The following is a 23,412-nucleotide window of genomic DNA, read 5'->3' as shown; positions in this document are numbered from 1 at the left end:
TCCTCTAACAAGACAAGAGGGCCTGGTCTAGAAAAAGTCTGTGGCTTTAAACCCACTATAGATGTAAATAAACAAGTGCAGATAGCCATATAGTACACATGTAATATGTGACTTGTCTAACATCAGTTTCTCCCACTGATTCCACTTGTCACTTTTAGCTGCTACACTACAAATTTCAGAGGAAAAAACACAGGATGTCACTCAGAAGATGAGTATTATTGCGCAGGTATTGGCATATTGCAGTGTTATTAGTGTATACAGCTTTGTCAGCATATGTATAAATGTGTATACTGACGACATTGTTGTTTTACATTTTTTCCAAACTATTCAGATTAGTTATATGATGAATGTGTGCGTCAGATGCATTCATATCCAAATTTAAGTAGAGTGTGATCAGCAGCTTTGGTGTATTCTAAGAAAGAGGGGATGCGCTTATTAATGTTGCGATGCATTTTGAATGTTATTAGGGTTTTTAGGAATTTTTATGTATAAAATGCCATATAAAGAGAAGGGAATTTTCCCCAGTCTAACAGTATTTATGGATTTAATGGTGGTTTGTCAGCCTGTATAGTGCTTTGTAACACAGGGAGCAGACCTGACAGCTGCTTGTGTGTAAACAAAAGGCCATTTCACGGTTAGGCCGTTACTCATAAATTTCTAGTCAGACTCATCCCTCTCCTGTTAACCAGCCTCAGGAATCTGCTTATTGGAACCCCATTCCTTTTAGACAGTAGGATTTCTTGAACTATTGCCTTGTAGGACTCACAGCAGCAGCGTCATCTCCTTCTCTAAACTCTGCAGATGTTTGTGGGAAGGTCACCGTGTCTGCTGCCGTGTTTCATTCCTAAGAGTAAATACGATAATGGCTACTCATGTCAGACTGATTCGATAAAATGGCTCCAGCTCCACTCTGGAGCTATCTGAACATTTAATTGATACTGCAGGCTCAGGCTTCTTGTTTCATGATAAGGCACGCAGAGGATAACACTTTGGCTTAATATCACCATTCGTGTTGTCTTTCTTTTATTGCAGGTGTGATGTACATATGTGTGGCTGGTGTTTTACATTAGCATAACATTACCATCCAGGAGAATGAATGCAGAGGAACTGGAGCTGCTCGGTGACTCCAAGTACAGGAATTATGGCGCAGCAGTGGACAAGGCCCTCAAGAACTTTGAGTACTCCAGTGAGTGGGCAGACCTCATCTCTGCACTGGGCAAACTCAATAAGGTAAGAGTTCTATAGGCTCAGCTTCTTCTAAAGATTGCTTTGTTGCCTAACTGCATCTGTATAAGTAACAGTAATGCAGACAGGTCTGTACAATGGCCTTAGTTTCACTTGTTTTGGTTCTATGATTTGTACGGAAAAGCCTTCCAGCTGTCAGTTTTCAAATCCTGTCTCAGGTTCTGCAGAATAATGCAAAATACCAAGTGGTTCCTAAGAAGCTGACAATAGGCAAACGGTTGGCCCAATGCCTCCACCCTGCCCTACCTAGCGGGGTCCACCGCAAGGCCTTGGAGACCTATGAAGTCATCTTCAAGATCATAGGACCTAAGAGGCTGGCCAAAGACCTTTTTCTTTATAGGTAATACTGCACTGTCAGATCTCAAAAAGCAAGATAGTCACAAGGTTTTTAGGTGGGTAGCAATAAACATCTGCCGTTTCCCTCCACAGTGCTGGGCTTTTCCCTTTACTTTCCAATGCTGCTATGTCAGTGAAGCCTGTTCTACTGGGGCTGTATGAGACCTACTACCTGCCCCTGGGAAAGACCCTGAAGCCAGGCCTGCAGGGACTATTGACTGGGGTCCTACCTGGTCTGGAGGAGGGCTCTGAGTACTATGACAGGTGAGAATAGGAACACAAAAAGTAACACTTGGAATGATGGTGACGTGCACAGTAGCCCTTAACTAAACCATGAAATAACTGCCAGAAATCTTAAATTTTTTGATAATGGAGTGTTTGTTGAACCTTTTAGACAAACTATATGAAAATATGTTAAATTTCAATCTGCATATACAGTGGGGCAAAAAAGTATTTAGTCAGCCACCGATTGTGCAAGTTCCCCCACTTAAAATGATGACAGAGGTCAGTAATTTGCACCAGAGGTACACTTCAACTGTGAGAGACAGAATGTGAAAAAAAAATCCATGAATCCACATGATAGGATTTGTAAAGAATTTATTCGTAAATTAGGGTGGAAAATAAGTATTTGGTCACCTCAAACAAGGAAAATCTCTGGCTCTCACAGACCTGTAACGTCTTCTGTAAGAAGCTTTTCTGTCCCCCACTTGTTACCTGTATGAATGGCACCTGTTTGAACTCATCATCTGTATAAAAGACACCTGTCCACAGCCTCAAACAGTCAGACTCCAAACTCCGCCATGGCCAAGACCAAAGAGCTTTCGAAGGACACCAGGAAAAGTATTGTAGACCTGCACCAGACTGGGAAGAGTGAATCTACAATAGGCAAGCAGCTTGGTGTGAAAAAATCAACTGTGGGAGCAATCATCAGAAAATGGAAGACATACAAGACCACTGATAATCCCCCACGATCTGGGGCTCCACGCAAGATCTCATCCCGTGGGGTCAAAATGATCATGAGAACGGTAAGCAAAGATCCCAGAACCACACGGGGGGACCTGGTGAATGACCTGCAGAGAGCTGGGACCAAAGTAACAAAGGTCACCATCAGTAACACACTACAACGGCAGGGAATCAAATCCCGCAGTGCCAGACGTGTTCCGCTGCTGAAGCCAGTGCATGTCCAGGCCAGAGGAGGAGCCAGACATTTGAAACACCCGGGGCTTAGCCCTAAAGGGTAGTATGCATGTGGGATTTTTTTTTTTTTTTTGAGGGGGGGGGTGTAGAAATGACTGAAAGATTAATAGGCTCTGTTTTGAGTTTTGTTCAAAAAAGAATGACTTCATATAGGGAAATATATATATCACACATGCAGGACACCTTAAACTAGTTTTTTAATTGAGCAGCAAGACAGAACGAAGTCGGGGCTGTATCAAGACACAGGGACTAAACCCCAATTCAACCAGACCCAGAACTGATCCAGAATTAAAACAGGACTACAACAGTTCAAAAGCAGGATTACTGAGGACTTAACCAAGACATAACCACAATCAGAACTAGATGATAGTAGCACTAAAAATCATCATAGACCTGCACTACACTTATTTATTTAATTCTACCAAAGTACAATATTTAGATTGAGAAAAGTTTATATAATTATTTAGCCTTGTTGTGCAAACAAGCCTGCAGAACTTAATAAATATAGAATTTGAAAAATAGCAAACCTAAAAAGAAACACTAGGTACGAGATACATGAGTACCTATGATACAGTGATACTTTTAGTAAGCAACCATTTGACTAACATGTGTGTCTCACCTGCTCTTGTTCATCTCTGTTCTGTCCTCATTCTCCATCCCTCTCTGCTCCTCTCTCTCCCTCTTTGTGCTGACAATCATCAAATAGACAGTTGAAACCAGATATTTACAAACTCTTCAGATCAAAACACAAACACTTTTTTAATTGTAACATCAAATCAGACTAAATGTTTATTTTTTTAGATTGATAAATATAAAAACATATTTGTTAACTTTAAGAGTAAAGAGAGAAACTGTCTGTGTTTCTTAATTGTAAATGGCACCAAATTGTATTCAAACTGAGCCACACTTATGGAGCTCCACAGTTCTGTTCCTGGTGTTTTGTTGACATCTCTTGATGTTCCCATGTCACAGAAACAGGCTCTGTGTTTTGCCTTATATGCATCCACAGCTGTGCCACCAATTTACTCACATGGACTCTACTAACCTATCAGAAGCTTCTTCAGCTCAGAATGGAATCGTCTGGAGTTTTCTTATTAATTAACAATAAACTTAGTGTACATGTACTCCTAAATTTAATGAAAGTGATAAAAAATAGACAGCTCTGTCTCTCTTTATTCTGACATTTAACTAATTCAAAATATATTTCAATATTTATCTAAAACAAAAGTTTACTCTAAATTGATGTTGTACAGTAAAAATGTTTTGTTTTCTCCCTAAAGTGTATGTAAATATCTGGTTACAAATGTGAATATCCTGCTGTGTACTGAAATCCCTCTTGTTTTGCATAGAAATATACTGAACAACATACAAAGCATAAGATATAAAATAACATTTACCTGAGTTTTTTCTTTGAAAGAACCCTCTAATGTCCATTCTTATATTTCAGTACATAACTGAAACCGAATTAGTCGGGGAGGGTAAGAACTGAAAATATGAAATAAACACACGTAAGCTAAGACTCTCTAAAAAATAGCATTTGTTCGGCTTTTCATTTCGCCATTTGTTGATTCACTTGAAGAGCAAGTAAAATAATATTGGTCAAGTGATCAGTTTCATATCAATCTTTCGTGATGCACCGTCATATTTACATTATTTGTACGGTACGAATGATTTGCTTTGGTACCTGGTCAAACTTAAGCTCTCCTTAGTATGGCTGGCTCCGTCTCTCCAACAGTGCACTCACGGGCAGCAGCTCCCCCCGCCCCCTCGCTTAGTGCCTGAGCTTGGATCATACCAATATCAGGGGGGGATTCACGCACAGTCGTAAATTCCCACAGTGTGCACTATGTGCTTCGAATATTGTGTGTACTTTTTGTTTTATACAGTTGTCAGCCAGGCATCTAACTATGAAAAAATTACACTCCAAAATACCCCGGGCTTCTGACAAAACAACCCGGGCTTAAGCCCCGTAAGCCACCCCCACGCTCCGCCCCTGGTCCAGGCCCGTCTGAAGTTTGCCAGAGAGCACATGGATGATACAGCAGAGGATTGGGAGAATGTCATGTGGTCAGATGAAACCAAAGTAGAACTTTTTGGTATAAACTCAACTCGTCGTGTTTGGAGGACGAAGAATACTGAGTTGCATCCCAAGAACACCATACCTACTGTGAAGCATGGGGGTGGAAACATCATGCTATGGGGCTGTTTTTCTGCCAAGGGGACAGGACGACTGATCCGTGTTAAGGACAGAATGAATGGGGCCATGTATCGTGAGATTTTGAGCCAAAACCTCCTTCCATCAGTGAGAACTTTGAAGATGAAACGAGGCTGGGTCTTCCAACATGACAATGATCCAAAACACACCGCCCGGGCAACAAAGGAGTGGCTCCGTAAGAAGCATTTGAAAGTCCTGGAGTGGCCTAGCCAGTCTCCAGACCTCAACCCCATAGAAAATCTGTGGCGGGAGTTGAAAGTCCGTGTTGCTCGGCGACAGCCCCAAAACATCACTGCTCTCGAGAAGATCTGCATGGAGGAATGGGCCAAAATACCAGCTACTGTGTGTGCAAACCTGGTAAAGACCTATAGTAAACGTTTGACCTCTGTTATTGCCAACAAAGGTTATGTTAGAAAGTATTGAGTTGTATTTTTGTTATTGACCAAATACTTATTTTCCACCCTGATTTACGAATAAATTCTTTACAAATCCTACCATGTGGATTCATGGATTTTTTTTTTCACATTCTGTCTCTCACAGTTGAAGTGTACCTCTGGTGCAAATTACTGACCTCTGTCATCATTTTAAGTGGGGGAACTTGCACAATCGGTGGCTGACTAAATACTTTTTTGCCCCACTGTATATGAGTTTTAATTTGTGTAACATTTGCTACACAAGGCATATTTTTGCAATTTAGTCATTAAAATGTGTCATGCAAATTATGTCATTTTTTTAGGGTACAAAAAAGTCACGCTGATGCTATAGAAGTCTCAAAAACTCTCAAAGACACACATATCAAATACGATACAGTGGGCTTTAAAGAGTTAAATTGCTGTGATAGCCCATTACAAGAATGCATTTTATTGCCTAATGTGGAAAGGAAGTGATAATAGATCATATGAATGATAAATGAGGTATGTGAGTCATTGCAACATCACTATTACTAACAGAGGATAGCCTGAGACTTGGTGTGGACTTTAGACCGATGTATTTTCATGTCTCATAATGATCACTGAAACAGTCTAAGATTGTCCTGAAAACTGAAAGTAGGCATCTATTCTTTTCATTTGTTCAATCAAATCAAAAGACTATCTTAGCATTTATTGGCAAATGATAGGCCAGGTAGTCAGAAATGTATTCATCCTGTGCAAAGTAAACCCTAGGGGGCGCTCCAGTTCCAGTTAAACTATGATGGTACTACTGGCCTACAGTATATATAGTAGACTTTCAGCATGCTCTAGTAGGAAACGCATAGGTGTTTCTAATGCAAACGGTGGTGCCATTTTGTTACAGTGTCTCAGTTAGTAATACCGTATGGAATTAATATTTGTGAATATAAATGTGCCTATTTATGGCATATCTGAATGTTGGCTGTCTTTTCAGCCTGTAATTGTATAGTAATTGTATATACATTATCATTGTGATTCCTTTCTGAACAGATTTTGCTTCTGTCAAATTACTTTTAAAAGGAGGTTGTTTTATGTGTTTATTTTTGTTGTTGTTTCAGTATTTTCTTTCTCATTCAAAGGACTTTCATGTTGCATTATAACCTAAGAACTAACTTATGTCTTATAAACCTTGTGTGCAAGGTTATTATAGTTAAATTATATTTTACCTAAAATTAAACAAAAAAATAATTTTTTTAAATGTTTTGGTTACCTGAAATAAAATAAAAAAAGCTTTCAAAATAAACAAAATTTACTGTAGTCATAACTTTAACATATCTTCATTCTTTGTTATTATGGTTAAATCTGTGAAAACAGATTTCACAGATTTATCAGTAGGCTATGGTGGATATATTTATGCATATAGTTTAAAAAAAAAGTTTTGTAAAGCAAAAAATAAGATATGCATCTTAATGTGGCTCTTACAATTCATATTTGTCTACATGATTATAAATTATTTCCACAGTGTTGTGTTGGCACTTTAATATTTATTCAGAACTTCATGTATCTTGCCCCTGATACATACCAGCTATTTTAGAATAATTAAAAAGACTAAAATCTAACAATGAGGCTGTTTTCAGCTACTCTAAAGAAATATTTTTTTCAGAGTACTTAACAATGTAATAACAATGAAAGCTAAACTGAACGATGCAAGCCGTAACATTTGAAACTAACTGAAACAAAACTGAAGTGAAACACAAACATACTGCCTTCTTGTTAGTTCAGTAGACGTTACACCACTATTGGGCCGTGTTATCTGCTGTGTCTCAGTGAATGCTCTCTTCAGAGAAGACTCGGTAATGACTAATAAATTATGATGGTTTGTTATTTAACTTGGATTGTTTCTCAGTTAAATCTTGTTGGAAAAATAGCAATAACATTATCAATACTACTATGTATATAGTTGCATTAGTAATACATATATCTTATTTCTTGATTGGCAATATGATAATTAAGGTGTAGTGTGAGAATGTGAACACTTGCTTTCTGGAGTTCTCAGATTCCTGGTTGTGGTGGATCTCATATAAACCCCCTTTACTTTGGGATTTTTAGATGCTCATGTAGACAAAGACTTTTACTTCTTAGTACCAGCTGTGCATTGTGGACTGTATCATTTCTAGCGCCAGGCCAGTTAGAGGTAAAGGTTGGTATGTGCTTACTAAGGCTGGTCCCTGTGACCCATCTGTGCTTCCTGTAGAACCAACACCCTGTTGGAAAAGGTGGCTGCAGCCGTGGAACAGTCGGCTTTCTACAGTGCCTTGTGGGGCAGCATCCTGACCAGCCCCTCTGTGCGTCTCCCCGGGGTATCCTTTGTACTTCTGCACCTCAACCGTAAGCTCTCCATGGAGGACCAGCTTTATGTCATGGGTAGTGACATCGAGCTCATGGTACGTGGCAGATAATTCCTCATGACAGCATTGCATGTCCTTCAATTAAAAATATAGGTCTTGACCCTTTCAGTGAGAGCACTAGTTAAAAAAATGCACTACAGCTTAGAGTGGATTGGGCTGGCTGGATAATATTCTGTTTCTGTTCTTGCCAGGTGGAAGCAGTCAGTACGTCAGTCCAGGACTCCAGTGTTTTAGTACAGAGGAGCACTCTGGACCTGATCCTCTTCTGCTTCCCCTTTCATATGAGCCAGGTAGGGGGAAGTAGCGTGGTCTGTGCAGTATGATAACAGTGTTTCCCTGAGTCTGCTTTAGACTGAAGTATCTATGGACTTCTCATAATAAGATATCCGTTGTAACATTAGTATTATTGTTCTTGTTTTTTGTTGTTTCAAATCTAAAGGTGTTTCTTTGGGTCTTTCTGTGCATCTGCACATGCATGCGTGTGTGTGTATCTGATCACAAGGAGGCTGTTTAGGCAGCTAGCTTGGTGACTGTTGCTGGCTGCTTGTTAAATTCTTCACCTCAAAAACATTTCTGGATCTGGCAGGGCTAGGATGGCCTTGATTGTCTTTGTGTTTGTGTGTAAAACCATATAATCTGTGCAAAAAGGACAAATACACAATGACAAATATTGTGGTCTGTTGTGTGTTGTGTTCAGGCAACTCGCCCTGACATGATCCGGATCCTGTCAGCAGCTTTGCATGTGGTTTTGAGAAGAGACATGTCCCTCAACCGCAGACTCTACGCCTGGCTCCTGGGTGCGAAATCCATGCTCAGACACAGTACTGACACTCGGATGCATCACTGTTTGTACTCATCATGTCAGTTGTGGAATATTGTAGAAATAAGGGGATATTTTCCAGATTTTCCTGTATTTGTCAAAGTGCGTGGTTCTTAAGAATTGGTTACTTTTACTATTTACTCTTAGCCTTAAATCCACTTTCATGTAAATACAAGAGGACTAACAGACAAGTTTCACAGACCGTGGCAGGAATCCTGAGACACAAAGCTTTAAACACACTCTCCTTCTGTGTGCACACTATGTTTCTGCTGTTTTTAACAAAATACATTAAGCTTGTATCTGCTTTGGCTGTTGTCTTACTTTATTTTTTCTTGTTTGCAACTTACTGTGGGCAAACACACTGGTAAGTATCAGCATGATTAAAAGGCGACACTAAGTGAATCTGCCCACTCTTTTTAAGTAAAGCAGCTTACAATGTTAAATGCATTAAATACAAACATTTCTGAATGACAGAAATGATGAAGGAACAAATCAGGCTGAGTCTTATGTTGAGGTAAACAGGAGAGTGTGATTAGTATTCAGTCAGCAGCACCTATGTTGTTTTGGTTTTATTATTCAGTCATTTTGGAGATTGACCCAGTCTAATCTAGTCACACTTAGTAAATCTTGATCTGCATTTGAGGCTGAAATATTACTAATGCTTGAGCAGCCACTAACTGTAAAAGAAGCTATAAAACACACAGGTTTATCTCAGCGAGAGACTCAACCTCTATTTGTTCCTCTTTTAACAAAGGGTTTACACCTTTTCCTGTGCTTGAGTGTTATAGAATTTTTTCTGAATGTTAATGTGAATCTAAGTATACGACTTTTTTCTTTAAAGGCTTTGACAACAATGGGGTGATAATAGGCCCCCGTAGCACTCGACAGAGCAACCCGGAGGAGCACGCTAGCCACTACTTCAACACCTTCTCTAAGGACATGCTGGTCCAGGTGAGCTTTCAGGCTGACTGCATAATCAGGTCACCAATGGAAAAAAATTTTTTTGTGTAAAACTGATTTTCGAAATATTCCCCAAACAATGTCTCTTGAGACTAGACATGTCTGCAGTATGGTGGGGGGGAAAATCTTTTGTTGTTGTTTTTTGTGTGCTACACAGTTTTTTCAACCCCCTTTATCCTTATCCCACACCTCTCCCTAGCTGTGCAGATACTGTATGTCCTGCTACTATTCCCAGCAGCCAGCACTTTGAAGACAGCTCAGTTCTTGTGTAATCTGCCCTGCCATGCTAAAAACAACTCAGTGATGTGCTCACAGTGGGCACAGAGAGCAGCCAGCAGCAGTTTTATTTTTACATTTTATTTTATTTTTTTTAATTTATTTTTTTGTCTCTTTTATATATATATATATATATATATATATATATATATATATATATATATATATATATATATATATATATATATATATATATTTCCTCCTTCGCCATCTGCTCAGATAGTTAATCAGAGCTCCCTCCGTAGGGATACGGTCAGTACTACAGGGACCGTCTGTTCCACGGCTTTGCCAGTGATGTGGCAGACGAAGCGTGAAACACACACGTCACATACAGAAAGAGAAAAAAATGAGAGGGCGACACTGTGAAGACAAAATTGGTTCTGACAAACATAATGGAAAAAAAACAAATATGAAAATCAAATGAATATAAATTATATTTTATGATTCTTGCAGTAATAAAGTGTGTGTGTGTGTGGATGCGTGGGGTTATTTTTTCAGGCAATGGTGGGGATTTTGCAGGGTAAGGCTCGAGGCGGAGAGGAGGAGAGCATCCTCATGCATGACCTCAAGCCATTTCGCATCCTGATCAGTCTACTGGACAAACCAGAGCTTGGTAACCAGTTTATTAGTGTTGAGATAATAGAAGTCTAATTAGTGTCCTATATGCACTATGTGTTATATAAATAGTCTGATTTTTGAATGTGTCCACACACTCTGCTTGTGTGTCATCCAAGGGCCTGCTATCCTGGAAGACGTTCTGATCGAGGTGTTTCGAACTTTGCACACACAGTGCAGAACAGAGCTGGACCTCCAAAACCAGAGTCCCTTCAGCAAAGATCACACACACCTCAGCAGGTCTGTCTGATCCACTACTCGACCTTCTTTACTGTTGAGACATGAGGGATGATAAATAAAGCCTCATTTATTTGTCAGCTCATTTAACAGTGACGGTGGACTCTGGTATAGTGAAATATGGACTTACAATATAAAGCTTACGCAGCAAAAGTAGTACATTAAATACATAAATCACTTTAAACCATCCAGTCAGATACATTAGGTCAGACTGTTAATGGCAAGACAGTGACAGGAGCACATTAGTTAACTTTGGCTGAAAGGACTTTTGTCAGTGAGATCCCCTCTGTGAGTATACGTTTTTTTTTTTTTTTCCAAGCTGGACAATGAATGACAAATAGAATTTACTACAGAGCGTACTGGACCTTTTATTGAATATTCTTATTTGCGGAGTTAATACATTTACTCTAACACTGGCATGCTGTATTGTGCTGGAGCTGCATGATGATAATTTTGACTTCTTTCTCAGTAAACTGCGGGAGAACAAGAAGACGGCAGAACTGATTAAAACAGCCAATTTGCTGTTTAATTCGTTTGAGCCGTACTACATGTGGGACTACATTGCTCACTGGTTTGAGGAGTGCTGCAGGTTTGTATATTAAGATAAATGTTGACATACAAAATACAATTAAGGCAATTGAGGCACATCTTGCTGATATCAAAAAGTGTAAATCTGTTAAAAACTAAATTTGCTCTCTTGCTTTTGATGCTTCATTCTTGTTTGGTTTTCATTGTGGTGGTAAAGCTCTCTTCAGCCAGTAGTGGGAGCTAATTCAGTTCATAACAGCTGTTGTTTCAAGGTGCTTAATACTGGAGGATGTGCAATATTAGATTTAAAAAAACATTTATTTTTTTGGGGGGGGGGGGGGAGTAAGCGCCCATAGCAGCATAACTAAGAGACGGTTCAGGGTCACCTACTCTCCAGTCCTAACTATATGCTTTATCAAAAAGCATTATCTTTAAATTAGAGAGGGTTTCTGTCTCCTAAATTCAAACTACAAGCTGGTTCAAAAGGAGAAAAGCCTAAAAAGAGCTCTTTAAGATACGATGAGATAAATCTGGTCATTCAGGACCAGTTAGGAAGTTCAATTTAAATTCAATTCTGGATTTCACAGGGAGCCAACAAAAAAAAGACTCTATCTCTCTTTCTCGTCCTCAATAGTACTCTCACTGTGACATTTTGGATCAGCACGAGTCTTTTTCAGGGTGTTTTATTAACTGAAACTAAAGGAACTACAGTCCAGTCTAAAAGTGACAAATGCTTTCTTAGTTTTTCAGCTTCACTCAGAGACAGGATGTTTCTCATTTTAGCAAAAAAATGTTCCTAACATTTAAGTAGATATGTTTCCCTGTTGCAGGCGGACAGTGAACAGCAGTGCAACTGCAACACGGCATGTTGCGAGTGCAGATCCTCCTGAGCTCTTATTGGTTGAGTTCTGTCAGCTGGTAGATTTTCTGCTGGATATTGTTTCCCTGGTGAGTCTTTCTTTCTTTCTTTCTTTCTTTCTTTCTTTCTTTCTTTCTTTCTTTCTTTCTTTCTTTCTTTCTTTCTTTCTTTCTTCACTCATTTCTAAGCATTTTCATGCTTTCTTATCAATTGTATTATTTTCTGTGTGCTACTTTGTCATTTACAGATTTATTTATTTAACACTACAAAACTTCAGTGATCTGAGGTTTTGTAGTCCGTACCAATATCATTGAAATTAAATGAGTGTTGACACCACATACAATTTCAAGGTTTTAATTTAAACAAATTTGTTAGTGACTTTGCTCTCTTAACGTTAGGAGCAGCACCCAGCTCATATTTGGAGCCGACTCTGATAGATGGCAGAAACATTGCAGTTTGAAGTGTGTCTTCCTTTTGTATAGAGTGTGTTCCTATTATTGCAGGTAGCAGCAGACCTGTAGCTGTACATGCATTTCTACATGTTATTTTCATTGTCCAGTATCTCCATTGTCTGCTTCATACTACAGCAGTGTTAGGTTCCTTTGACGCCCTGTGCTCTTTCTTTTATTACCGTACCTTCATGTTTTAGTTTCTGTCTTTAATAGGTTTTTTCTTTGGTGTTGCATCTCTAGCACAACCTGTCGTCTCTCTCCTACAGTACTTTGTCACCCTGCTGGGCTTTGAGTCTCAGTCTCTCTCTCTTGGCTCACATACTTTCTTTTTATCCAGTATGTCCCCTACAAGTACTTTCGCCATTAACAATTCTGCACTCATGTTGTCAGATTTGTCCTTCAGATCTGTTTCTGTAACATCCAGTCTGTGGGATGTTACGGCCACCACTCGGGTGTGTGCCTTCCTCCTGTCTGTTCTGTGTGTTTGTGTGCCATCACTGCACAGGTTCAAAAAGCCTGTGTGTTTCATTTTCCTGCCAAAACTATTGTTTGCATCTTTGTAAAATTATGCTTGTCTAGACTGAATTTCCAATCTGAATGGTTTGGAAATCCCACACTCTTTTATTACCCTGTTTAAAAGCTTGTGCGTGTGTGTGTGTGCGTGTGTGTACGCACGTGTGTGTGTGTGTGTGTGTGTGTGTGTGTGTGTGTGTGTGTGTGTGTGTGTGTGTGTGTGTGTGTGTGTGTGTGTGTGCGCGCGTGCGTACAGGTGTATTTGTATAAAGAGAGAATGTGAGAGTGCTGTGTTGCCCGTTCTCTGCTCGCTCCTGTCTGTTCAAACTATCTGCTCTTTCTCCTTGAAGCCTACTAGAAGCATGAGGGTAATCTGCCAGGTAAAGTACTGCTCTTTCCTGCTTTTTCACCTCACCCTGCTTCACTGAGGCTACGATAACATTTCTGCAACGTCCTGCCAACATCCCTCAGGCCGTCTTTGTTGCCTCCCTGCTTTGACTGATCATTTCAAATTGACTGACTTGTTGTCACTTAGTGTCATTTTAATCCCAAATGAAATAAACATGATCCCAATGGATTATGACATACCATCACATGTGTTGCAAGCTTAACATGGCTGTTTGGTGTGGATCTTGTGAAAATGAAATCACTGCCCAGTGTGTATGTGCTTTTCTTTTTTTTCTTAAGCATGCAAGCAGTTATATGCTACTGCAGTGCTGACATATTTATTAAGAAATATGACCCTTTTATTTTACTCTTTGAGTTAATGCTTGTGCTATAATATGTTTTGTTAGCCTTTTTTGTTTTATAAAATCTCTGTGTTGCATAGATTTAATACATTTAATGACAAAACTACAATTTTCTTCCATTTGAACTATTGAACTAAAGGTAAAGAAAAGAAAGTTAATAATAAGCAGCTCTTAAAACTGGGTAAATGTAATCTTAGATGAGTAAAATCTAACCCAAAATGCAGAAGCAAACAAAGTACCCATTTACTGTTTTTGCCATCAAAAGAACTATGACGGCGAAAACAGGGGTCTAGGGCTGGATGTCCCAGAAAATTGACAACAATGTCAGACCGTGCAGTGCTCAGAGAAACTGCAAAAAATTGCAAAAAACCCCCAAAACCACGCAGCACATATAATAAAAAACAAATACAGTGGTCCCTCACTATAACACGGTTCACCTTTAAAATAAAAAATAAAGTTGGCTGATTTGCGGATTTCACCTATCGCGGGTCATTTTTAGAACGTAACTCCCGCGATAAACGAGGGACCACTGTACAGCAAATCAGCAAAAACACCTCAAACCAACTTTCAACCACGATGGTGGAGGGGTGATGATTTGATTTTGCAGCTACAGGACCTGGACACCTTACAGTCATTGAGTCCACCATGAATTCCTCTGTATAACAAAGTATTCTTGAGTCAAACGTGAGTAACCAGCAATTTTTTCTGGCACAACTGCACCTACTTCCAAGGTGCATGGAGAATACAAATATCTGATGACGTGAAGACTCCAACGAAACTTAAATTATTAGTGAACAACTTTATTGGTTGACAAATGTGTTTCTGCTTTCGACCTTCATCAGGGTCATTACAAAATATCAAACAATTTGTGTTTAAATAAAAAAACAGGAAACAGAAGAAATCCAAGTGGACCAATCACACATTCACAAATAAACAAGCTGACCAATTAGCATTTAACAGGTTAAGCCAAGGCCAAACAGGCTCTGGACTAAACCACTACAGATTAAAAAAGGGGGTGGGGGGGATTTACCACGTCCTAAAGTAGTTCATATTCCAAATTACACAGAAAAATGCAAACGAGTTAAAATAAAAATAAAGTACACTCTGGAAAGTCAAATGTGAGGCCATCTGTCCGACAGCTAAAGCCTGACTGAAACTGGGGCATGTAATAGAATAATGATCCCCCCCCAAAATACAACAGACTGGCTGAAAAAGAAAAGAATCAAGGTGTTGCAATGGCCCGATCACAGTCTGATCTCAACCTGATTGAAATGCTTTTGCGTGACTTTAAGAGAGCTGTACATAAATAGATGCCTCCAAACCTTAACAACCTAGGGCAACATTATGAATAAGAGTGGGCCAAATTCCTCCACATTTTGATAGACAGATGAGACAAAAAAATATTTCTTCATGTTTTTTCTTCTAAAGGGGACTAGCTTACAAGCTGTTAAAAATTAGAATATACTTTGGCTTTCACACTGCTTCTGTATTTTGGCTTATTTGCTTGTAAAATAAATAAATGACATCATGTGTTGTTCATATCCGGTTGTGTTTACCCAATTCTGTCCTGTTCTGATGTGTAAAAATTTTTTAGAATTGATAGTTTTATTTTCTTATTTAGACTTTATATAAGATGCACACACATAAACAGATAAACAGTATCAAATAGCATTTTCCACTTCTTTCTTCTTTAGAATTAGCACATGGTCATTCACTGAAACGATACAACACTAAATTTATTGATTCAAGGTGTGATCATAAACAAATAGGAACATTCAAATTTTCTGGTCTAAAATGTTTTTTTTCCCTGCTCTTCCAGACTGTTTTTAGTGCTGCTGCTATTTTTAGGTCCCTCAGAGGAAGACCTGTTCTCTCCCTTTGCACTTGTGCCTCTGTGATGTACTGGATCTCCTCCAGTGTGTCAAAACAGTGATTTCTTGCCATAATGTGGCATGTAGTGCCAGTTGTGAGCGAAGATTGTGTTGCAGTGGTAAACAAACATTACGATGTGGTGGGTGGTTCCCCTGAATGTCCCTTTTCAGATGTCTCAGGTCGGTAGTCAAACTCTAAATTAACAACAATCATAACAATCCTGCTCCTGGTTCCTGAATACTGCTCAGCTTAGCTCGATGTTTGACGTACACGGTCGTCATTATGGGATTTCCATACAGCCAATAAAAATAGCAGCAGCAGTGGAAGTGGTGCACAAGAAGATGAACGAGCTCAGACAAATTAAATCGGGTACTTTTTTTGATATTTGTGGGCCTGTAACTTTTTTTGGTCACACCTCATGTAAGTTAAAAAGAAAGCACACAAAAATTCCACTGACTTGCCCTTTGATACTCAGTCGTATATATGAATTTGTATTTAACAATATTTAATCAAGCAAACTGTCTGAGTTAAAGCCCAGCATCAGCATAGCTAACAGGCGTAATAACTTCATATCATGTTCCCCTCTAAGCCCTTCAAATGCACAGTAATTATATTCAGTTCCACAACTCAGTTCTGTTTTGGTCCCTTGCACCTTTTTAGGAGACATACATAGAAATCCAGACAGAGCATCTCCCTCAACTGCTGTTGCGGATGGTAGCAGCCCTGACCTGTCACCTGCAGGCCCTGGGCCTCGGCGAGCTCACCCACTGCCTCCGTCTGTGCTCCAAGATTCTCAGCAAGGTGCAACCTCCACTGGTCTCCCCTCTGGCCCTGCCATCTGGCCCTCAAGCTCAGGGCCTCTCCAGCTCTATCGGCAAGCCATCAAACTCAGCAAGGGACAAAAACAGAGACACGGAGGACAAACAGGTGATTACAATGTCTCAAAATGTTTCAGGGGTGTAAAAGGGAGTTGGAGTTCCTGATAAAGGGAAAAAGATAATAATTGGAAAGTGTCGGGGTTAATGACAGTAAAGAGATTGAAAGTTAAAAATAAAGTACTAAAAGAGAAGTCAGTGTTCTGCCAAGCTCTGTTGATCATTTAGTTTAGTCTCTGATCCTTTAAAAAAAACAGACCCTGTTGCTGCCAAACACAAGGATCAAACCTTAATTTGACTGGCTTTCCCTACAAGTTATTGGCCAAAAACTCATCAGCTTAGGCTCTGATGGTGTGTCCTGGTCCATGAACAGGGCCTCTTGGTGCCTCCTGCCAGCCCTCTGGCCTGTGCTGTCTTTGGCTGGGTGGCCCTGCCATTCCACGCTCCCTCGACACAAGTCATTTGAAGATTATTCAGAACAAATGCTGCTTTCGGCTGTTGAGGTCCTTCTGGTCCCTGTCCAACAACCTGGTTGTTTTAAGTGTTTGTAAGCCTAGTGAGCCATGATTTAAAGTTCAGTCAGTCCAGTGCTCAGAGCTGGAGAGGGCCATGACTGTTGAGAGAGCGAGAGAGAAAGAGAGAGAGAGAGACCCATGAGGGGCTTGAAAGAGGACAAGTAGAAAGGCAGAAGATGGTTCCCCAACAGCTGAGCCCAGCTCGCTTTTTCCTCTGAGGAAGTAGAGGAATAAACTAGCTCGCGATGCCTCTGGGGTTTGCCATATCCATCAGAGTGGAAACATTCTGCATACATCCATTGAATACTGTTAACACCCCACCCCTACACCCACTCTGAGGGGCATATAGAGAACGTTCTAGCAAACATGCCATCTGAGTCCAAGCTCCATAATGTACACGCTACCTCACTCAAAATATATCCCAGGAAGCCTCGAGGCCCCCAAAGGTTGGCCGGAATAAAGAAATGTAAGAACTTCAGTCTGTCAGTCTCGCTGCAGCAGGATGCTCCCTCAGATCAGGCCCAGCAGCCTTACTATATAAAGACCAGTGTAGTCATAAACTTTATGTGTCTGCTGCAAGGCTAACACTATTTTAACTAATAGCTAAGCACATAGTGATTATTTACTGAACAGAGTGCATATTTCTTATGGACAAAGGCTGTAAATTTCTGCTCAAGTCACTATATGAACGATACACTGCACTTCCTGGAAGTGTCTTCAGATTATATTATAGGTGGAGATTGAGTTACTTGAGCAGTGTTATATCAGTAATAAACCAAGTTATATCAGTAAGTTGCAAATGAGAAACAAATTCTGTAACTTGCAGCAAAAACTGCAACTTCAACAAATTTTGCCATATGGTGTCTTACCATTTCCTGCAATGCCTTATGGAGTAAAAAATGCTATTAGATAAATTTGTGATGTCCTATTTTAGATGTAATTTCTAATTATACTTCAAAGGGTCTGCTGTGACAGTGTCCATGATGATGCTTCAAAACATCTCTACACCCTTCATTCAGCTTAATACCTTTGTTTTGGTTTTGTATAGAAAAAAAAATCATTAATAAGAAATCTGAGAGTTTTTCAGAAAATAATTCACTTACAGATGGATAATGCCTGCATTTTTGCCGATCTTTCTTCCTTTGTCTTTTTTTTTTTTTTGATAGACTCTCCCTTCCACTCTGGAGGGCCCTGGCACTGAGGATGTCTTCGAGGATGTGGAAAACACTCCCAGCTGTCGCTCTGAGAGTGGCTTCACAGAGTTTGTCCAATACCAAGGAGACGTTCCTGAAGAGGCAGAGCACACCCCTCATCCGCACTCCACAGTCAGAACAGGCCGTCGCTCCTCAGGCCCGTGTCATTCTAAACCTCTGGACAAACCAGTCATGCAATGCTGTCTGGAGCACTTCCAGCAGTTTCTCTCCCGCCTCATTACCTTATACATTATCCCAGGGCAGGTGAACAAAGTCGAGGGTCACAGAGGCGAAGTGACACAATCAGGGCTCCTGGTTTCAGAGAGCTCCCAGAATGGTGATCATGCAGAGGTTTGCTCGGGCTCTGGGAGGGTCCAGAAAGAGTGCATTGCTGCCTTCACGGCTGCCTGCCAACTCTTCCTTGAATGCTCCAGTTTCCCCGTCTACATCGCAGAGGGGAATCTCAAGTCTTCACCCAGACAGGAAGAACTGCTTGGTAGGTGCAGTCTATGTTAATAAATGCACGAATGGGTGCATACAGTTGTACATCATTGTAAATAAGAACAAGGAAAGTTTGTTGACACGAATTCATGTTAAGTCTTTAACATGTTTTCTGTCCCTCCTGCATCCATCCAGAGAGTGAGCAGGTCCGGCTCCCGCTGTGGCTCCAGACGCTGATGGATGCCTGTTGCCTGGCCAGTGACTTCAGCCTGCAATGTGTAGCCATATCCCTCCTCATGGACCTAGTTGGGCTTACCCAGTCTGTTGCCATGGTTACTGCTGAAAGTGTGGCATCTGGCGCCAGCTCCGAGTCCACCCAGCCCATGAGTCCAAGCCAGGGTCGAGTGGCTGTAGTCATCAGGCCGCCGCTCACTCAGGGAATCCTAAAGCACATTGCTGACAAGACAGACTTCTTCAAGGTAGAGATCTGGTTCCAGATTGCAGTGGAACTATTTGGCTTTTTTTTCTTTATTTTTTTTAACCCCATTTAATGTTTTGCTCAGTCGGTGGCTCTGATTTTGTGGGACCAGCTGAATGAGGGAACCCCTCAGCACCATCAGCGCAGTGTGGAACTTTTCTACCAGCTTCACAACCTCGTTCCTTCCTCCAGCATCTGCGAGGATGTCATCAGCCAGCAACTCATGCACAGGGACAAGGTCAGCATAGTGCTCACATTACCAGGCAAAAATCAGATAAAAGAAATCCATGCTGAAGCATGTTTCTGTTTCAGCAAATTCATCTGGAGGCCCACGTTAAATTCTCTGTGCTGTGGCATTTAACGCGAGATTTGAACATCACCAAGTCTTCTCCGTTTAGTCGCACATTTGACAGGTACATGTGAAACTGCTGATCATATGGAAATTGTGCTGATGAAAGTATCCACCATTAGTAGATTTGATGACCCCTTTTTCTTAAATTCCTTTTCTTACCTTTTTTGTCTTACTGTTGTCTTTATCCCTCAGATCTCTCTTCATAATGCTGGACTGCCTGAGCTACTGGGATCCATGTACCAGTGCAGTTGGTCGGGCTTGGCTGAATCAGGTCCTTCAAAGACATGACATTGCCCGGGTCCTCGAACCACTCCTCCTCCTCTTGCTCCATCCCAAGACCCACCGAGTCTCCATTCAGAGGGTGCAGGCGCAGCGCCACTTAGCCCAAGTATTCCCTGAACCGCCTGAACGGGAGCCATCAGAACCCATTTACAACAGAGACTCTGGCTTCTCAGACAGTGAGCACTAACCTTTAACTGTCTTTTTGAACTTTGGCTTCACTTTGGTTCTTTATGTAAATATTCCTTTTATCTCCTCCTTACTTTTCCTTAGACTTCAGTCAGATCCAGAGTGAGAGGGTTGGACAAGAGGATCTCCGAGGTTTGACAGTGGGTGACATGGAGCCATTCTGCCTGACTGTAAACCCATTGAGTGACAGCCTGTCCATAATGAGTCTGAGCAGTGAGAACTTGCATCTAGCTGGTGAATATCAGCCTGCTCACCAACAGGGGGAGCCTCAGAGTTCAGACTCCACTGGTTCTCATTCTTCTACAGTGGAAAATGGCAGCTTTGAGGAACCAGAGGGAGTCAAATGCATGATAAATGGCTCAGACCCACAACCTGGATCCTCAGATGACCCCTCTGAGGATTCTATAGAGGAAGTTGTGTCTTGTGTTTTAGGTGAACTCATCGACAGAGTTCTACAGCTAGTTGATGACGGCTCTCTTGAAGTATCATATCCACCTGAAAACTGGCCCCAAACTGACACTGACAGCACCTCCTCGGATATATCCATTGGTACCCGCCTGGACTCTGGGCTTCCTCATTGTTCCAACCACCAGACTGTGCCGGAAATGTTGGCTGAAGGCACACTGGAATTTCTCACCATCACACCAGCTGTTGCGTCAGTAGACGGACAGCACAAAGAGGGCATTACCCGCCATAGTTCCTCTCCTTCCATTGTCACTTTGCCAGACAGCTCTAACCCGGCCACCCCAGACCACACCCTTCAGGTGGATGACTCTCAGGCCCGCAAACGTAGCCATAGCAGCATCCAGCTTAGCCTTAAAGGGAAAATTATGGAGAAGCTGGCAGACAAGTCTCCAGGGGCAAAGCCAAAGATCAAGAAGATTAAGAGGAAGGAAGAGGAGAGACAGAGGAAGGCAAATCAAGCAGACAAACTGCGCCCACCCAGTATTTTCTTTGGTGATAGTTTAGATCTAGAAAACTGGTACAGCTGCGGGGAAGGTGAGGTGTCAGAGATAGAGAGCGACACAGGCTCTCCCAGCGGGGGCTCTGGGATGACTGTTGGGGGTGTCAGCGTTACAGGACGCAGATCATCCTCTGCCCCACCTCGTTTTAACATCCACCCCCTCTACCAGCACGTCCTCCTCTACCTCCAGCTTTATGACTCTTCCCGGGCACTCCACGCCCTGTCAGCCATTGCAGCCATGCTTAGAGCTGCTCCCTCCGGGTTTGTGAGCGCCATCTCCACCACCAGCATCAACAACACCTACACCCCACAGCTGTCTTTGCTTCAAAACCTCCTAGCCCGTCACCGTGTTTCTGTCATGGGCAAAGACTTTTACTGCCCCATTTCCCAGGACTCCCACTCCCATTCATTCCGCAGTGCCATGTACCTGGAGATCATCATCTCACTCTGTCTCTACTTCCTAAGAAGTTATTACTCTGCTCATGTGCCTGCAGGCCCTCAGGACTTGGCAGGGAACCGGGCCATGCAGTTAACCAGTGTGGAGGTTTTAACTCTCCTTTTCAGCGAGCTAGCCAAAGTCACAGGTGGCTCAGCGAAGGGCTTTGCTAGTTTTATAAGCGATGTCCTCTCTAAGTGCAAAGTTCAGAAGGTGGTTCTACACTGCCTTCTCTCTTCCATATTCAGTGCTCAGAAATGGCACGAACAGAGGGTGGCAGGGGTCAACATGGCCACAGTGGAAGAAGGTCTATCTGAGGACAGCGTTATCAACCTGTCAGAAGACCAGATAGACAGCTGTAGTGCAGTCCAGGCCCAGCTGCTCAGACTGCTGCAGAGTCTTGTTGTGCTTGAGCACAGGGTCCTTCTGCCAGCTGATGAAGGAGCAGAACCTGTAGTAGGAGGGGTAGGAGGTGGAGGGACTGGAGGCAGTGTTGGAGCAGGGTTTGAGATATTGGGTGGGGAAGTGGAGCATGTCAACCCTCAGCAGCCAATGACATCACTGCAGTACCTCCATGGACAGCCTATCACAGCACAGGGTATGTTCCTTTGTTCGGTCATCAGGGCCTTGCATCAGCACCACGCGTGCAAGATGCACCCACAGTGGATCGGACTCATCACAGCCACACTACCCTACATGGGGAGAGTCCTAAGGAGGGTTGTGGCCTCGGTCACTCTGCAGCTGTGCAGGAACCTGGATAATCTTCTCCAGCAGTACCGCTATGAGACCGGGATCACTGACACCAGGTATTAATGTCTAGATGGATCTTGTTAACTATGTAACAGATCAGCAGTACAGTGCATTAAAATGCCATGGCATGGCTTGGTCACCAGAGGGCAGCCTTGACCATCTTATGTAGTGATTCACTTGCAAGTAATTTTCTCTAAAATGCCTCTATAATTGTGTAAAATGTTGTGCTTTTTTGTTCATTTGAAATATTTCATGTTTAAACTGCTTATTCTCTGTGCTTTTTAGACCACAGTGGATGGCTCTCTGCATTCCTCCTGACCTGATTCTGACTTTGCTAGAGGGCGTGACAGCCATCATCCATTACTGCCTACTGGATCCCACCTCCCAGTACCACCAGGTGAGGGCATCATGCACCACATGATTGCAGCAGACTGCATTCTGATACCTCAGTGAACATTTACACAGACTTTACATAGACTCATTTACACAAAGCAATGCCTCCCCTATATTTTAGAATAGTGGTTTCCTTATTTGATACATTAGTGAGGATAATCATAATGAGGTTTTACACATTTTTTGTTTCATTGTCTAAAGCTTTGCAGTATACCAGCATTCAGTGTCTTGCTGTATGTTCTGCTGTTTAGTTACAAGTGAGTGTTGATCAGAAGCACCTGGCTGAGGCTCGATCAGGCATTTTGTCCATCCTCCACACCATCATGTCTTCTGTCACCCTCCTTTGGAGTGTCCTCCACCAGGCTGATAACTCTGACAAGCCAGCTGCTGCCTCTGCTGCTTCCACATCTAACATCAACCTTGGCTCCACTAAGGTATATAAGTTGAAATGTATTCATGGTTGTCTAGTCAGTCTGGTCTCATAGTTAGACTGCTCAAATTGACTGAATTGGGTGAAAGGAGCCTCTAATATTAAGACTTTTAGAAGATTTCCATTAATAGATTTTATTTCAGATAACTTACCTTCAGAAGTGTTTTTTCTTTCACAGATGATCTGAAATGCCTTTGGCATCAGCACAGACACAGAGACCAAGTATCGACCAGAAACTTGAATAATGGAGTTTTATCTTGGTCTTGTTCTCCTTAGTTATCTGACTACTCAAGAGCTGGCTCTATTGATTCTTGGTTTACCCGTTCAACTCATGTGGGAAAGAAGTAGAGCTGTTACAGTGATCTGATTATTTAGTATCTGGTCTGTCGACAGGTCTGGAGCAAGCACTGTAAGTTAATGTGGTGATCTATCCCAGTGAAGTGATG

General features: G+C 41.6%; 1 protein-coding gene across 4 annotated transcripts in view; it reads left to right on the top strand.

Moving 5' to 3' along the window:
- The window catches only part of dop1a (DOP1 leucine zipper like protein A), a 34,046-nt gene that overhangs the window by 976 nt on the left and 9,658 nt on the right, over positions 1-23,412 (top strand). The window contains exons 1-22 of one of the 4 annotated variants that reach the window (XM_086310565.1): positions 208-226; positions 1,033-1,230; positions 1,404-1,585; positions 1,675-1,845; positions 7,637-7,826; positions 7,982-8,080; positions 8,488-8,587; positions 9,452-9,561; positions 10,345-10,459; positions 10,581-10,701; positions 11,168-11,287; positions 12,057-12,174; positions 13,401-13,430; positions 16,332-16,598; positions 18,228-18,750; positions 18,891-19,174; positions 19,259-19,411; positions 19,486-19,586; positions 19,718-19,983; positions 20,078-22,199; positions 22,429-22,540; positions 22,788-22,970. In XM_086310565.1, coding sequence (XP_086166691.1) covers positions 1,093-1,230; positions 1,404-1,585; positions 1,675-1,845; positions 7,637-7,826; positions 7,982-8,080; positions 8,488-8,587; positions 9,452-9,561; positions 10,345-10,459; positions 10,581-10,701; positions 11,168-11,287; positions 12,057-12,174; positions 13,401-13,430; positions 16,332-16,598; positions 18,228-18,750; positions 18,891-19,174; positions 19,259-19,411; positions 19,486-19,586; positions 19,718-19,983; positions 20,078-22,199; positions 22,429-22,540; positions 22,788-22,970 — 5,505 coding nt within the window. In that variant the 5' untranslated portion in view covers positions 208-226; positions 1,033-1,092. Of the gene's footprint in view, positions 1-207; positions 227-1,032; positions 1,231-1,403; positions 1,586-1,674; positions 1,846-7,636; positions 7,827-7,981; positions 8,081-8,487; positions 8,588-9,451; positions 9,562-10,344; positions 10,460-10,580; positions 10,702-11,167; positions 11,288-12,056; positions 12,175-13,400; positions 13,431-16,331; positions 16,599-18,227; positions 18,751-18,890; positions 19,175-19,258; positions 19,412-19,485; positions 19,587-19,717; positions 19,984-20,077; positions 22,200-22,428; positions 22,541-22,787; positions 22,971-23,412 lie in introns of those variants that run through there. The other 3 variants (XM_086310566.1, XM_086310564.1, XM_086310568.1) reach the window with 3 other exon arrangements.

The sequence above is a fragment of the Aulonocara sp. 'chitande type north' Nkhata Bay genome, linkage group LG11 (assembly GCF_057382095.1).
Source record: "Aulonocara sp. 'chitande type north' Nkhata Bay isolate Kocher_YH1m ecotype deep benthic linkage group LG11, A_spYH_male_GT1.1, whole genome shotgun sequence".
Lineage (NCBI taxonomy): Eukaryota > Metazoa > Chordata > Actinopteri > Cichliformes > Cichlidae > Aulonocara > Aulonocara sp. 'chitande type north' Nkhata Bay.
Note: the sequence above shows the minus strand (reverse complement) of the source record. Positions and strands in the feature narration are given on the sequence as shown.